This window comes from Camelus ferus, chromosome 17, assembly GCF_009834535.1.
Source record: "Camelus ferus isolate YT-003-E chromosome 17, BCGSAC_Cfer_1.0, whole genome shotgun sequence".
Classification (NCBI taxonomy): Eukaryota; Metazoa; Chordata; class Mammalia; order Artiodactyla; family Camelidae; genus Camelus; species Camelus ferus.
Genome location: NC_045712.1, coordinates 36030429 through 36045379, shown reverse-complemented (window position 1 = coordinate 36045379; position 14951 = coordinate 36030429). Strand labels below are relative to the sequence as shown.

Sequence of the window (14951 nt, the reverse complement as noted above, 5' to 3'; positions counted from 1 at the left end):
TCTGCAATTTTGGAGCTGGACGGAGACAACGGATGCGCAACATTCTGAATGTACTGCTTCATCGTCAATGTACTAAATGTACAATTTTATGTTATGTGAATTTCACCTCATCAAAAAGATCTTTTGCAATACTACAGGCATGACTTTATAGTCATTTATTAAAATGTGACTTGAGGTGAGAACAAAAAAGAACTTTTAAGGTTCAAAAGCAGTTCGACCAGCTGTCACTCCCTCTACCCATATGTCCAAGTCACGATCCCAGACAGACAGCCTGCACTCGCTCCTCCGACCACCAGGGGTCTCTGCGGAGGCCTCGCGTCCCCACCAGCGGGCGAGCGCCCGCTCTTGCGTCTTCGGAGCACGTGTGCGTGCGGGGGGGGGGGGGGCGTGGCCCGGGGTGGCCGCCTGACCGGCGCGACCGCGGCGCCCACCTCCTTCCTTCTCTACCCGGCCTCGTGTGGGACCGGCCCACCGCCCCGAGTCCTTGCGGGCCCCTGCGCTTCCCAGCCCCGGCGCCAGCCTTCTCCTGTGGGGCGGGGCCCCGACTTCCCTCTCCCACGCTCTGCGGGGTACCGGTGCCCCGCTGTCCTCTGCTCCGCCAGGGGTCCCCGACTCTGGCCCGGCCCCATGGCGCTGCAGGCGCTGCACAGCTCGGGGGTGGCCTTCCGCAAGATCCTGTCTCACTTCCCCGAGGAGCTGAGCCTGGCTTTCGCCTACGGCTCCGGGGTGTACCGCCAGGCAGGGCCCTGCTCAAACCAGAAGGTGAGCCCACGCCAGCCCCGCGCCGGGAATGACCCCTCCGGAGCCCTAGAGCTGCCCCTCTGCTCTGCGCAGCCCTCGTGTCAACTAGCAGAGTACAAACCTTCCGAAAGTGCTCCCGGTGTAACGACAGCGTGAGCTGAGTTTTGAAGGATACGTAGGAGTCCGCTTCGGTCCAGAGCAAGAGATGCAGTTAGGTGGAGGGAAAAGCCGGGGCAAGACGGAGGAAAGGAAAAGAAATATTTGTTCAGTGTTCCCAGCCTTGACTGAATATTGGAGTTTTCTGGGAACCTTTAAAAAGAAAATACTGATGCCTGGGTTCCAACTGGGGAGATTCAGATTTAACTAGTCTGGGATGAGCCCTGGGCTTCAGGAATTTTAAAAACTTCCCGGGTGATTCTGATACGCAGCCAAGCTTGCGAGTCACGCCTATAGTTGTAGGACAAAGTAGAAAATGATTCTCCTGGCTCCAGGAAGCTGACGGACTGATTGTAGGGGCAGGGCAGGTGCAGTGACGTTAAGTAACAGTTCAAGTTAGTGCGTGTATTTGCCCAGGACGTTTAACAAGAATCTGTTAGGACTAGGCATTGTTACTCTTTAAGGGTTGGCTGAGCATGACAACGGTGAGGGGACAGTTTTCCTTGTGATTGCAGATTTTTTTCTTCTGTAAATGGGAGGAAAAGTTTGCTTCCAAGGTGGAGACAAGATTCAAGATATAGCAGAAGAGTGGCAGGCAGGTATTTTCCATTTAAATGAGGCTGCTAGTCACTTTGTCAAGGCTTCAGAGCTTTTGCTGAATTAAAAGAAGCAAAGAGTCTAGACAGAGCTGTTCTCTGTGTGCAGTTCGTGTGCTGGACTGGGTTTCTACTTGGTGTATGTAGTTCATGCGCAGCTTGACAGGTCATGGTTATCTTTAATAAACGAAGGAAATGGTAGTGTGCAGATGGCAACAGGGCCTCCTGGGTTTGGATAACTGGCTGTAATTCGTCCTTCAGTTAACCTTCACCTGTTCACTTCCTGGTAAGGCCATCTATGCTGTTGCTGGGATTTCCTGTTTCCCGCCTATACTAGTATTTAAGTAATACTTTTCTTTAAATCAGCAACACATGACAGAATTATAGGTGATAGGTATATAAGAAATCACAGGGTACAATAGGCTAGTTTTTTTTTTTTTTCTAACATACACTGACATAAAGTTTTTAAAAAAACATGTCTGCCCCAAATCTTAAGTATCATCACTGGCCTGTGGATCACATTGTGGGAAACTCAGAGCTAGCCTTAGCCTCCTGATTCTCTTCATTTTCCCTTCAAGATTTTCCTTTGAAGATTCTCTCCAAGAAAATGTCCTTCCTTTTTCCTCACCCTCATTGCCTGTACGTTAGCAAGTCTCGTAGATTCCAGCACCTCCGTCTCTCTGAGGTTGGTCCCCACCTTCAGTGCTTTAGTTAGTAGCCGGGAGCCTCCGGTGTGGTTTTGCGTCCTTGGTTTCTCCTCCCTCCGGTGAGCTTTTCCGCAGGAGAATTTCTTAGCATGGCAGCCAGCCTCCCTTTCTATCCTCTCCCATTGCTCCCCTGTCTGCGTCTGTTTCAGCCACACTAGACCCAATGCAGCACCCAGTACACGCCCAGCTCTCATCTCCACCAGTGTCTTCCTCTCACAGGACCCCTCCCTTCCTCATGCTCCTCCTAATACTCCCACCAAGCCTGTAGGTTCTTTCTGACTCAGACTTCTCAGAGTCTTGACGAATGTAATTATATAGGAAAACTTCCTTTCTGACCCCGTTCTGAGTGAAATCAGTGCATTCTGCCTTCATCTTTCAAGTCCCTTCTCTAATAATCTGTTCAGTAATCTGTTCTCCCCAGTAGCCTTTGAGCTCGTTACCTGTGTCCCAGGACCTGTTGGAGCTCATTGTAGGTGCTCAGTGAGTAGTTGGCAAATGGGTGAGCGTTAAAGTAACTTATTTCCCCTCTGCGTAATACTTCATAGAGCTTATCCATGTGGTGTGGTTTGATCCGGGAGAAAAATAGAGCATGTTGAACTCTGTTTAGATGACAAGCAGGCATAGTGGTTCAGCACTGAATTTGGAACCAGGCTATGTCTGCCACTCATTAGCTGTGTGTCCTCAGGCAAGGACTCTGTGCCTTGGTTTCCTTGCCTGTAAAAAGTACCTACCTTGTAGGATTGTTTTGAGGAGAAAACGAGTTACAGTCTATATAATGTATGAAGCGTTTAGATGAGGGCTGGCGCAGCATCACGTTAAGTAAGTGTTGTGGTTATTCTGTGTGTTACTGGAAACAACAACACACAGAATTGGTGTTGGTTCGTTGGTTCCAGAGACTTGCTTAGATTCCTAATGACAACCCCAGCTCTGCTGTGCGTCACAGCGGCAGCGGCAGGGCCTGTTAGAGCTTTCCGCTCCGGCTAGGTGCCTTTCTAGGAATCGAAACTGAAATAATTCTCTCTTCTTCACCTTCCAGAATGCCATGCTGGACTTTGTGTTCACCGTAGATGACCCTGTCGTGTGGCATTCAAAGAACCTGAAGAAAAACTGGAACCATTACTCCTTCCTCAAAGTTCTGGGGCCCAAGATGATCAGCAACGTCCAGAATAACTACGGCGCCGGCGTTTACTACAATCCGTTGATCACGTGTGACGGGAGGGTAAGTGACTGGGGGCCTTCGTCCTAACTTGGGTGGTTATTAACCTTTGTTATTGGAATACCAGCTCAATATGTATGTTCTTACAGTCAGGCGACGTTCACACTCCTGCTGGGTGAAGGTGGTGAGTGTGACTGTCTTTATTCTTCGCCTTTGGCCAAATTTTTTTTGGTTCTCAAGTTTTAGTGGGCATCAGAATCAGTCAGAGTGCCTGTTGGACAGATTGCTGGCCCCACCCCCAGAGCTTCTGATTCAGTAGGTCTGGGGGAGGGTTTGAGGATTTGGTTTTTTTTTTTTTAATTGAAATGTTTTTTTCATATCATAATGTATTAGTTTTAGATGTGGAATGAAATTATTTGATATTTATATAGTGAGAGGATTACCCCAGTAAGTTTAACATCCATCACCACACATAGTTACAATTTTTTTTTTCCTAGTGACGAGAACTTTTAAGATTTACTCTCTTAGCAGTGAGGATTTGCATTTCCAGCAACCTTTCACATGATGCTGTGGCTGCTGGTCTGGAAACATTTTGAGAACCACTGCTTTGGTCAGTGGGAGGAATAGGTAGCCCTCTTATAGGTCTGGGTGGAAATTAATCTTACCTAGAGGGAGGGGCAGACACTCCCAGGAAGAAGTTGGACGTAAAGAGGGTCTCACAGGTGTTTGGGAGCCTGCGGTGCCAAGTGGTGGGAAGCCTCTGGGTGCCAGCTGGTGGGTGGAATTCGATGATGGGCTACTGGTGAGCAGGTGAGACCCCAGATCCTTGCAGAGGGTATCTCACGGCTGGGGCCCTGCTGAACTGTCTTTCCTATGAAGGGGCCCAGTCTCAAAGAGGGCTGCCAAGAACTAGGCAGGACCTCAGCCTGAGAGGACCAGCAGGGAACGAAGTCAGATGCCACCTAGGGATGAGCTGGGCTGAGGACAATGGAGGTGCTCCCCACCGTTGCTTAGAGCAGTCATCCTTTGTCGTGCAGATGGGTCACCTTGGCACCTGGTTGAAATGCAGATTCTGATTCCAGTGGTCTGGAATGGAGCCTGACTATTTTATAAGCCCCCCAGTGATGCTCATGCTGCTGGTCAGGGGACCACACCCGGAAGGGCAGGAGGTTGGACTGCTGACGTGAGAAGGATTTTGAAGACCTATTGTAACGTGGCAGGAATGAGTGCTGTGATCAACTGGTGATGTCTGCGTAGCCTCAGGGCCATATATTTACTTTTCTGGTTGAGGTCCAGTCCTACTCCACCTGCATTTTGCCAATGAGGAGACTGAAGCTCAGAGGGGGGAAATGACCTTCCTACGGTCACGCGGCTGGTTAGTGACAGGCCCCCACTTCTGGGCAGTAGTGTTTCCATTTCCTGCCAGCTGTTCTGTGCCTGCGGTGAGAGGGGCTTTTCTGCAGTACTGTGGCCAGAGTGCAGGGCAGGGGGCTTTGCAGCCAGCTTTCCACATCCACTTTAGTCACCTCAAACATGTGGCTTTGTTCTCTCTCCATGATTAATATTATGCTGAGCTTATCTCTAATTAGTAGGTCCAAATAATATTACAAGCTCCAGTAACCCAATGTTGGGGCATAATTATATGCCAAAGGGAAGGTGCTTTTTAATTGAAATCCTTTAGCTACTTTTTAGATATTTGCAGCCTGAGAAGGCTGTTTGGATACTGTGTTCAGTGAATTGAGTCTGAAGATATTTGTCAAAGCAAATGAAAGTCTGTAACTGGGACAGCTACATTTAGGGTTTGTGCAGATTCCTCGTGAAATGAGCTTGCCCGTAATTCCACGTGTTCAGCCCCGATAAAGAGGTTTTCTTTTTGGAAGCGGCTTTGTAATTATAAAAGTGTTCGAAATAGTCAGTGTAAAGGATGTTGGTGAAAACTTTAAAAGGAAATTTCTTGTGCTTTGTGATGAAACAAACCCTGGAAGCCCAGACTGAAATTCAGGGACTATTTAACTCTGCTGCTCCTGGGGCCTCCTGGGCACGTCATTTATTCTCTCTGAGCTTCAGCTTTCCTATTTCTCAGGTGAGGAGCATGACCTGTGTCATTGCTTCTCCAGCTGTCTGTGGGGAAGGACCAGTTTTTTATTTCCAATCCACTGAGGACCAATGCCAGATCGCCTCTAAGAGCCATTCTGCCTTTAACAGTGCAAGAGCCCTGGTTAAAATAGTGGTCACTTCACCCCGAATACCTGAGTTCACAAACTGTCTTGGAAGCTAATCCTTTGCAAAAAAATTTTGTGGAGATGTGTGTTTTTACAAGGTAGGCAGTTTGAGTGGCTTTGGAAATCAAGCTTCTGATCTGACCAGAAATTTAATTTATTTCCTCATATTTCACGTTTGCACAAGCGTCAGAAGGTATTTTGCTCTTTTTCACGCCCGTTTCTTTTCGTTTCCAGCTTATCAAATACGGAGTTATTAGCACTAGTATTTTGATCGAAGATCTCCTCAACTGGAATAATTTATACATTGCTGGACGACTCCAAAAACCGGTGAGTGAGTACCCTGTTAGGGAGGTCTCCTCGCTGCTCCTGACCTTACTTTGATCTTTGTGACTGCAGCGAGAGGAACTACAAGACACAGAGACGAGTTCCAGACTCTGTCCTCCGTACGGTGTTTGTTGCCAAACAATATCCAGATATTCCCGCGCTACTCCTGCCCCTCTCTTAAGTCTTCCGTTGTCTGAACGGATCAGGGTCAGAGTCAGTCCACGTGGCCAGGGAGGGGGCAGAAGGGGTGCCCAGTGCCCTGGTGGGGCCTCTGCACACCCCAGGTCACCTTCTCTTCTAGAATGCACATGCCATTGGACACTGTTTGTCCACTGGTGGACCTCAGCAGTGCCTGCGACAGCGCCTGGCATGTAGTAGGCGTTCAGCAAATACTTGCTGAGTAAATGAATGAACCAGGTGGCCATTCTGAGGCGGTGGGTTCGGATCCCCTTTGTCCTCCACCTCAGACCGGCGGTGAGGTCCTGTCACAGCGTGCTTGCGTCATTTGGGGCGGTGCTGTAGGGGAGGCTGTAGGGACAGGCTTCTCCCTGGGCTTTACTGGAAGTGAAAACAGACAGAAAACAGGAAGAAAGTGGAGAGGACCTGAACTTTTGAAATGCATTTGCAAATATCAGGTTTCTTCTTTTTTGCATATGTGTAGGCTGTTTTCTGAGAAAGGGTATTTTCAGAGTTTAAGAACTACACGAAATAGAGTTGCTTATCTCACAGCAAGGAGGAATTTTCTCTGTGCTGTCACAGGGTTTTAAGGGCCCAAAGAGGGGTGGTCTCAGATGTCCCTCCTGAGAGTGACTGCTCCTTTCTTGTCAGTTATGGGAAGAGATTAGAGAGATTTATACAATCTTAGCTCACTTGGTTGTGTCATAAAAATCTTTTTTGATATACTTGAGAGGTCAAGATTTTCTCGCCTTGCATCTGGGCTTAAAAGTTATCAGTGTAGTGCATTAAAATGTACAGAAACACTTGATAAAACGATAGTTAAATGGGTATATCCATATGTAAAAATTTGTCAAGCTGTGCTGGTTAGATTTGCTTGCCTCACTTTTTAAGTTCAGAAACAATAAGCTTTCTGATTTAATTTCATATCTATATAGATGAATTTCTCATTTCTAGGCTGGATAACTAATAAACCTCATAACTGAGCAGGTAAATGTAATTGGAAATTTGTAGATATTCCTTTTCTTTCCAGGTTTCTTTTTAAATTTACACAGTACATAGTTTGATGGGAAGATTAATGAACGTGGAATTAGAAGCGTTGGGTCTTTTCATTCTTGCTACCGATGAGCTGTTTATGTGATCTTAGGCAACTTGTTTTATCTTTCTGAACCTCGGGTAATTGATCTGTAGAATGGGGAAGGAGGATTGCCCCTCCTGCTTCATGAAGGCGGTGGAAAGTGGAGGCAGAATGGGAATGCTGGAAAGAACAGGTATCTTAGAATCAGACAGATCGGGGGTTTGGGTCCCAGCTCTGACACTATGCAGCAGTGTGACCTTGCACCAGCGACTTCATCTCCCTTGGGACATCCTCACCTGTGGATGAGAATGATGACACAGACCTCCAGAGGCATTTGAGAAAATACCTGGATCTAAATGCCTGGCACCTAGTAGACACTTAGGAAATGATCCTTCTCTCTGTCCTTGCCTGTCTCAGAGTTACTCTGAGATAAAATGAGATATGAATGTGAAAATGTTGTATTACTCTCTGTACTATGCTTTGTGCTTGGAATATTTCAAGTTTTTTTTTAAAAAATAGGCTTTAGAAAACTGAAATGCCATGAAATCTCAGAATGGAACCACCAGAAGTGACCTCAGATTTCATCTACATGTCATGTATCCTGATAGAATAAAAATGTCACTTCAAGGCAGGTAGTAGCAGCTACACTCATGTCATATAAAACTGCATTTCCTGGCTAAATTGGAGAAGAAAATGTGATTGATAACAGTGATGATCCCTCAGGCATATTAAGCTCTTACCACAACAAAATTAAACTCTCTTAAAAGTCACTTGAGGTGTTGAACATAACACATGATTTAAAAAAGTGAAGGTCATAAATGGGTGAATTAATTCTTCTGCCCTTTTTGTAGCTGCTGTTTCCCTTAATCACGGAAATCACTGTTAACCAGAGGATTCTCAGGGTAACCATCTTTAAACTATTTTCACCTCTAGGTGGCAGCAAATATTAACCAAATTTAACAAACGAATCTGATGAAAAGAAAGGGATGGTCGAATTTTGGACACAAAAAATTGGGTGAATGTCTTAAGATAGAATTGTGAGAATATAAATGTGAATTCTTTGTTTTTGTGTGTTTTAAAAGGAGTTACATTAAATTAAATTGTCTAAAGCTCTAAAATGATCCTCCATTCTGCAAACAGAATAGAATTTCTCAATCACTAGCAATTTAAGTTTTTAAAAAGAGTATGGAGAGGATGTATGGGAACTCTGTATCTTCCATTTGATTTTGCTGTGGGTCTAAACTTGCTCTAAAAAGTAAAGTTTGTTAATTAAAAAAGAGAAATATAAAGGAGGACTTTGCTTAAAAAGATAGACATTTCTCAATCAACAGCTGACTGGATAAGGAAGATGTGGTATACACACATGCACACAGACACAGCAGAATACTACTAAGCCATAAAAAAGAATAAAATGATGCCATTTGCAGCAACATGAATAGACCTGGAGACTGTCATTCTAAGTGAAGTAAGCCAGAGACAGAAAAATACCATATGATATTGCTTATATGTGGAATCTTAAAAAGACACAAATGAACTTATCTACAAAATAGAAACAGACTCACAGACAAACTTATGGTTGCCAGGGGATAAAGGGGATGGGAAGGGATAAACTGGGAGTTCAAAATCTGCACCTCTTGGGGAGTGAAGGAAATGTTGGCTCTCTTGATTGTGGGAGTGGTTTCATCAGTGTATGCATCTATGAGAATTCACCAAACTACTCCTGAAATGTGTGTGGTTTGCTCTACAGGAGTCATACCACAATAAAGGGGTTTAAAAAAAAGAAAATGGAAATAAAATTGGGGCTATGCAGAAAAAAAAGATGGACAGTTCGGGAAAATGATGAGTACAAATTAAATTCTATCATTCTTTGTCATTAACTCACCTCAAAATTGAGGAGATAACCCATTTTTATTTCAAGTACCACCTGAAGTTTCTGAGTCATTTACCAAGTCAAGAAGCTTGAAAAGCGGAAGGTGTAGCTCAGTGGTAGAGTGCGTGCTTAGCATGCACGAGGTCTCATGTTCAGTCCCCAGTACCTCCATTAAAAAAAAAAAATCATGAAAAGTATTTAATAGAACCTTGTTGTGGCCAGTCTGTTAGTCATTTCCCTAACTCATTTAATCTCAGTTTGGATTTTTGTATTTCATATTGTTCATAGTATATAGATAATTTGGCTTGAATTTTTTAAAGCATTTACATTGACATATAATGGTATTTTGCCATTTGTTAACAGGATTTTAATTAATTTTAATGTATTTATCCCAATATATTTTCTCTTTTATTTGCTGTAAGTATAGCTTTTTTGTAACAGCTTTGTTGAGATATAATTCACATACTATGCAATTCAGCCATTTAAAGTGCACAGTTCTTTGGTTTTTAGTATATTCACATTTTGCAACCATCACCATATTGTAACTTTACTGATTTACTCTTTTGTGGATAGAAAAAATCCCAGTGGTGCAAAAGGTCTCTGAATAGGACTTGGAAAGCCTGGCTTACTAGTCTTGGCTCTGCCTGTTTGTGAGCCAATCTTTGGGCCTCCAGCCTTTGAAATAAAAAGACTGAGTCATTCATTTACTTATTCAAAAGAAAGCTGAGTTTTTTCTCTGTGCGCCAAAAGAATTTTTCAAGAAACCACCTCATTGCTGGTCTCAAGAACCCACAGCCCAGCAGGTAGAATATAAGGTTTTTTTAATCCAGCTCAAATGCTCATTGTTTCTTTTTGGTCCTCAAGCAAGTCCGTTTAGAAAAGTTAGTCTTTCTGTTCACTTGGAATGGAAAACTACTACGGGAAGTTCATTTGGTTAATGGTTGGGTATTTGAACACGAGGTAGGGCTGTGTGCTTTGTGACTGTAACTTCACTCTTTGCAATTCAAGTTGTCTCCATGTGACTGTATTATAGAGGAGACCACATGTGACTTTCTCTTTTTTCCTATCTTGAAAGCTACTCACAAATCTCTCAAGTTGGGCTTTTGAAAGTCCCTTCAAGTGCTGCCCCTTCCTCTCTCCAGCAAAGGTTTCCCCCTTGGCAGCAGTGCCAGTGCTATCTCTGTGGTTCAGGTCAGGGCATTCCCAGTAAGATACAAACAGCTATTCACAAATCTGAGGACTTTCTTTTTTTCCCAGGCCTCTCTGGCAGCGTCCCACGAGTTCACTGGCTTTTCACTCTGAACAACAAATAACAGTGCTGCTGAGACAAGCTCCTAGTTCACCTTACACTGAGAACCAGGTCAGCGCAGTGGCAGAGGCTTCTGAACTGACGTTTTTCCTTCGAGTAAGGATGCTTTTATTTTCACTCTCTTAACCTTCAACAGCAAACAGACTGCCTTTTTTTTTTTTTTTTTTTAACAACCTGAGTAAAAACTTTCTTGGAGAGCAAGAGGTATTTCATTGAATAGGAAATTTTCCCTGAACTTAGACTTCCCTTAGCATCTTTGACTTGTTAGTATCTCAAAATAGCTTCTATTTTTGTTGTGTTTCTATAAAAGCCACCAAAAAGAGAGGGAGGGAGAGAGGGGGAATGAAGAATGATTGAGTAGGACCTGGTGAACGAGGAAGAAGACCAGGATTTGGGAAGAGGCTTCCCAGGGTCACTGCACAAATCCTGGGTCTTGGTCCGGTGCTGCCATTTCTTGTGGGGAGCTCTTCTGACCCTGGGGGTCTCCTCTCCCTGCTGGTAAGATGAGGAGTTTGCCCTCCTGGATCCCTGATTCCGTATGGAGTATAAGGTTTGGGACAGTTTTAGACCTAAGAGTTAGTATGGGACCTTAAATTTTGTTTTAATCATCTTTCAAGATAAAAATTAACCAGAATGGAGCGCATGAGAATAACTCAAAACACTTAGAGCTCGATTCACCAGGTCTAAGGGTGTGACCCTGGGTTTTGCATCGACTCATTATGCAGCCCTGGGCAAGTCATGCTCCTGGGCTGCTCCTTGCTTTGACTTTCTGCAGATGACTGCAGTCATGCTGAACTCACCCAGGGGCTGAAAGGCTCAATGCAGGGCTGTTAAGTCCTTGTAATTACAGGGGAAGAGGCAGTAGTGTGGAATCACTTACCTACCATGGGAGACGTTTGTATGTTATAAATATTCCCTTAAAAAAAAAAAGTAGGGACAGAAGATAAAAGATAGAATTTTTGAAATAACCTATAAGGGAAAAAGAACATTGTGTGTGTATGTGTATATATATATATATATACACACACACATACGCATAACTAATCATTTTGCTATATACCTGAAACTAACACAACATAGTAATAAATCAACTATATTTCACTTAAAAAAAAGAATTTAGTTTCTTAAGCTTTTTACAATTAATTAAAAAAAAGAGAAGAAAGTACACTTTGGGATATACACCATTCTCTTTCCTTGCTATCTAATAAAATTTTAATTTGAAATTTCTTACAGTGAATGTGTCTTTTATATGCTGTCTAAATTTTGTCAGAAATTGTATTTGATAAATAAAAGGCAATTTAAGCCCTATTTTCTTGAATAGGAGAAAAACCTACTGACAGCACTAAATGGTTTATAGATGGTGAATATGGTTCAGGTATGTGGGAGTCCAAATTAGGGATTTCTAGACACTTATTTAAAAAATGAATCAGAAGCAGCATGATGGTTTAGAAACATTGTTGGGAGTGTGAATGGCAACCACTACAGAGAGCAATCTGGCAGTTCTGGTTCTAAGTCTGTACCTTAGAGCAGCAGTTCTCAAAGTGTGGTCCCTGGACCAGCAGCCTCAGCAGTACTAGAGAACCTGTCACAAACACACTTTCAGGCCTCACCCAGGCCTCCTGAACCAGAAACTCTGGGGGAGGGGCCTAATTACACATGTTTTGACAAGCCCTCCAGGAGATTCTGATGCTTACTGCTGGGGAGAGAATCGCTTGCTTTGAGCACCAAGAAACACCGAGGGACGCTCACTTTAACTGTGGGTTCAGATGCAAGAGCTCCCTTCATCTTCCCAGCAACCTTGCGCGCCTGATTGGGTTATTAACCTCACTTTACCGATAAGGGGCTGTGCGACAGTCACAGAGCTAGCAAGAGATGGTCCTGGGGCTCAGACACGTTCTCTTAACTGCAGGGCAGCCTTTAAAACCAAGAGTCTCAGAACACACCGGAGCAGTTTGTGTTTTAACGGATTAGAAGAAAGTCAGAGACACCAGCTTCTGCTGTAGCTAATTTTCTCTCCTTTTTCCTTAGTCAAGTTCAAAATCAGTTCAAAATGGAGCATGAACTGCTCAGGTTAGGTACAGAGAAGAACAGAGGTGAGTTCTAAATAAGGAAGTAGAATGCCTTTGTCCACCATAAAAATAAGTGAAGGACAATGAGATTAAAAAATAAACATATTTCCCAAAGGTCGTTTATTCCATTTTGTACTGATTTCTTTCTTAAAACTCATGGAGAGTTTCCTCATTTAAGAGAAATATTTTGTTTTCTTTCCTGTGTCATGATTTCCCTGATTTTGGCATGAAACAGGAGACGCCAGAATTGCTTATTAGAATAATAATTATTTCATGTCAACTGGCCTGATACTCCAAGATCTTCAGGGCTAGGAGTTTGGGACAGTTTCAGTGTGTGTATAAACACAGAGATTGAGCAGTACTCCACTTCTGCAATTTTTCTTCTGAATGTTCTGCTTTTTTTCAGGTGAAGATCATCGCACTGAATGAGAATGTCGCTCTCAGGTCAGCCCTGGATAAAAATCTCAAGAGCGCCGTGACCGCAGCTTTCCTCATGCTCCCTGAGAGCTTCTCCGAGGAGGACCTGTTTCTAGAGATCGCCGGACTCTCCTATTCAGGTTAGTCGGGTTCTCGCCCCATCTTCTGCAGGGAGGAGGGTTGTTGCTGGAAGACTGCAGGCCAGACATCCTGCTCCTTGCCCTGCTCTGGGGCCGCCCCCTGGGTTCCGAATTGCGTCACTTCTGTGTCACTGCAGGAGCCCCGGGGTGGGCCTCCTTGCCCCCGAGGTCTCTCCCTTTCCGCATCTGGGCAGAGATGACCCCAGAGTAGGCTTTTCGTTGTTGTCATTGTTAGGTTTTTTTTTTTGAAACAGTTTCAGACTTACGGGGAAGTTTCAGTTGTCATCTAGAAAACTGACACGTGCCCTTTCCCCCGAAGCATTTCACCACACTCGCTTTATCGTTCTCTGTATCAGTGCTGTCCAGAGTTAGTGAGTGGCAGAGTCCCCTGGAGGCCTTGTTAAAACAGACCCTGGGCCCACCCGGAGACAGCTGGCTTAGCAGACCTGGGTGGGCCCAGCCGCCTGTGTTTTCAGCAAGTTCCTGGGTGATGCGCTGCCCCTCCAGGAACCCCACTTTGAGAACCACTGCTCTCTCTGGGTGTGCAAATTCACTGAATTCTGTATTTTTTCTGAACTATTACAGTGTAGGTCACACACAGCACGTCTCCTTTAGGCAGATACTTCAGTATCTTTCCTAAGAACAAGGACATTCTCCCCCGTAACTGTAGGACAGTTACCAAGTTGAGGACATTTAACTCCAGTACTGGACTCACAGCAAATTGACAATCCATATTCCAGATGTTGTCAGTTGTCCAAATAATGTCCTTTGCAGTATTTTTTCCCTCAAGTACATGATCCAAGGATCATATATTGTATTTAGATGCCGTGTCTCTCTTACCTTTTAATTTGTAATGTTCCCCAGCCTTTCTTTTTCTTATATGACATTCATGTTTGAAGTCTCCAGACCGGTGATGTTGGTGCCCTGAGAAGCAGTGTTTTCTCCCTTCTGAGCAAACACTGGGGAGACATTTGAAAATCATGCAAATGTCCTGCTTCTTACCTAACTTTCCCTCCTGGGGTGAGTTCCCGTTGATGATTCTTGCTCGCTCCAGTCCTGACTGTGTGGGGTGCAGAGCGGTGACTTTCTGACTGCACCTTTCCTCATGCTAAGAGAAGCTCTCCCTCATTCCCCATCCGTCTGTTTCCGTAGCTGAGTATTAACTCCCTTTCTGCCTAAACCAGTTGTGCTCATCCGAGATGCCAGGGCCTCCCTCACAGGGCAGGGGAGCTGAGGCGACAGGGCCCAGCGCCCCCGGGGCACCCGCGCTCATCTGTTTCACATGTTAAGGATCCAGGTAAACTCCATGTACAGAAGAGAAGTCTGAGACTTAAAAGATTGTTTGAAAACCACTATCTTCAATAAATATCCTCTTTCCCAACCTTTCAGTATGAGTCAAAGAACTCTGTGCTCAAAACATTGCAAAGGCAGTGTCCTCACTTTCCGAATCCCTGTGCAGATACGATTCCATGGACACGTGACACTGGAGAGGCCTTAGAGGGCCTGCTCTTCAGTCTTTTCCCAGAACACGTCGAGCGTGACCGCAACTGTAATTGCACCACTGGGGAGAAGGAGGGAAAGAATCTTGGTCTTTGTTTGCTTCCGGCTCCTCGTGGCCGCCACCCTGCCTTTCACAAAAAGGCAGGGGGCAGCGTCCAGAATGAGTGGGCCTGTGTGGCGTGTGGGGAGGGGACACTCTCTTTGGGTGCTTCTCCCCACCCTCCTCTGTGAATATAGAAGGACCGGAAGCCATGCAGTGACTTTGTGGGAGAAGAGGCAGCACCGTTCTCGGCTCTGCCCAGGCAGACAGCCCTCCTCCGTTCTCCCCGTCATCAGCGTCAGCAAGTGGTAGCTGGGTCCTAGGAGTTCTCTGCCAGTTCTGAGCACTGGCTAAAGAAGTTTATGGAATCACACTACTGCTCTCACCTGTTTGCAGACTTTAAGTCAGCATTGGAGCTGCTGTCAGTCTTGAGCTGATTTTTGGAAGCTCCA

The 14951-nt window shown here is 44.9% G+C and overlaps 1 protein-coding gene across 5 annotated transcripts in view; it reads left to right on the top strand.

Moving 5' to 3' along the window:
* The first annotated feature begins 382 nt into the window (after positions 1-382).
* The window catches only part of TAMM41 (TAM41 mitochondrial translocator assembly and maintenance homolog), a 219933-nt gene continuing 205364 nt past the window's right edge, over positions 383-14951 (top strand). For all 5 annotated transcript variants that reach the window (XM_032458987.1, XM_032458988.1, XM_032458990.1 and 2 more), the window contains exons 1-4: positions 383-762; positions 3237-3419; positions 5813-5905; positions 12809-12959. In XM_032458987.1, the coding sequence (XP_032314878.1) occupies positions 628-762; positions 3237-3419; positions 5813-5905; positions 12809-12959 (562 nt within the window). In that variant the 5' untranslated portion in view covers positions 383-627. The remainder of the gene's footprint in view (positions 763-3236; positions 3420-5812; positions 5906-12808; positions 12960-14951) is intronic.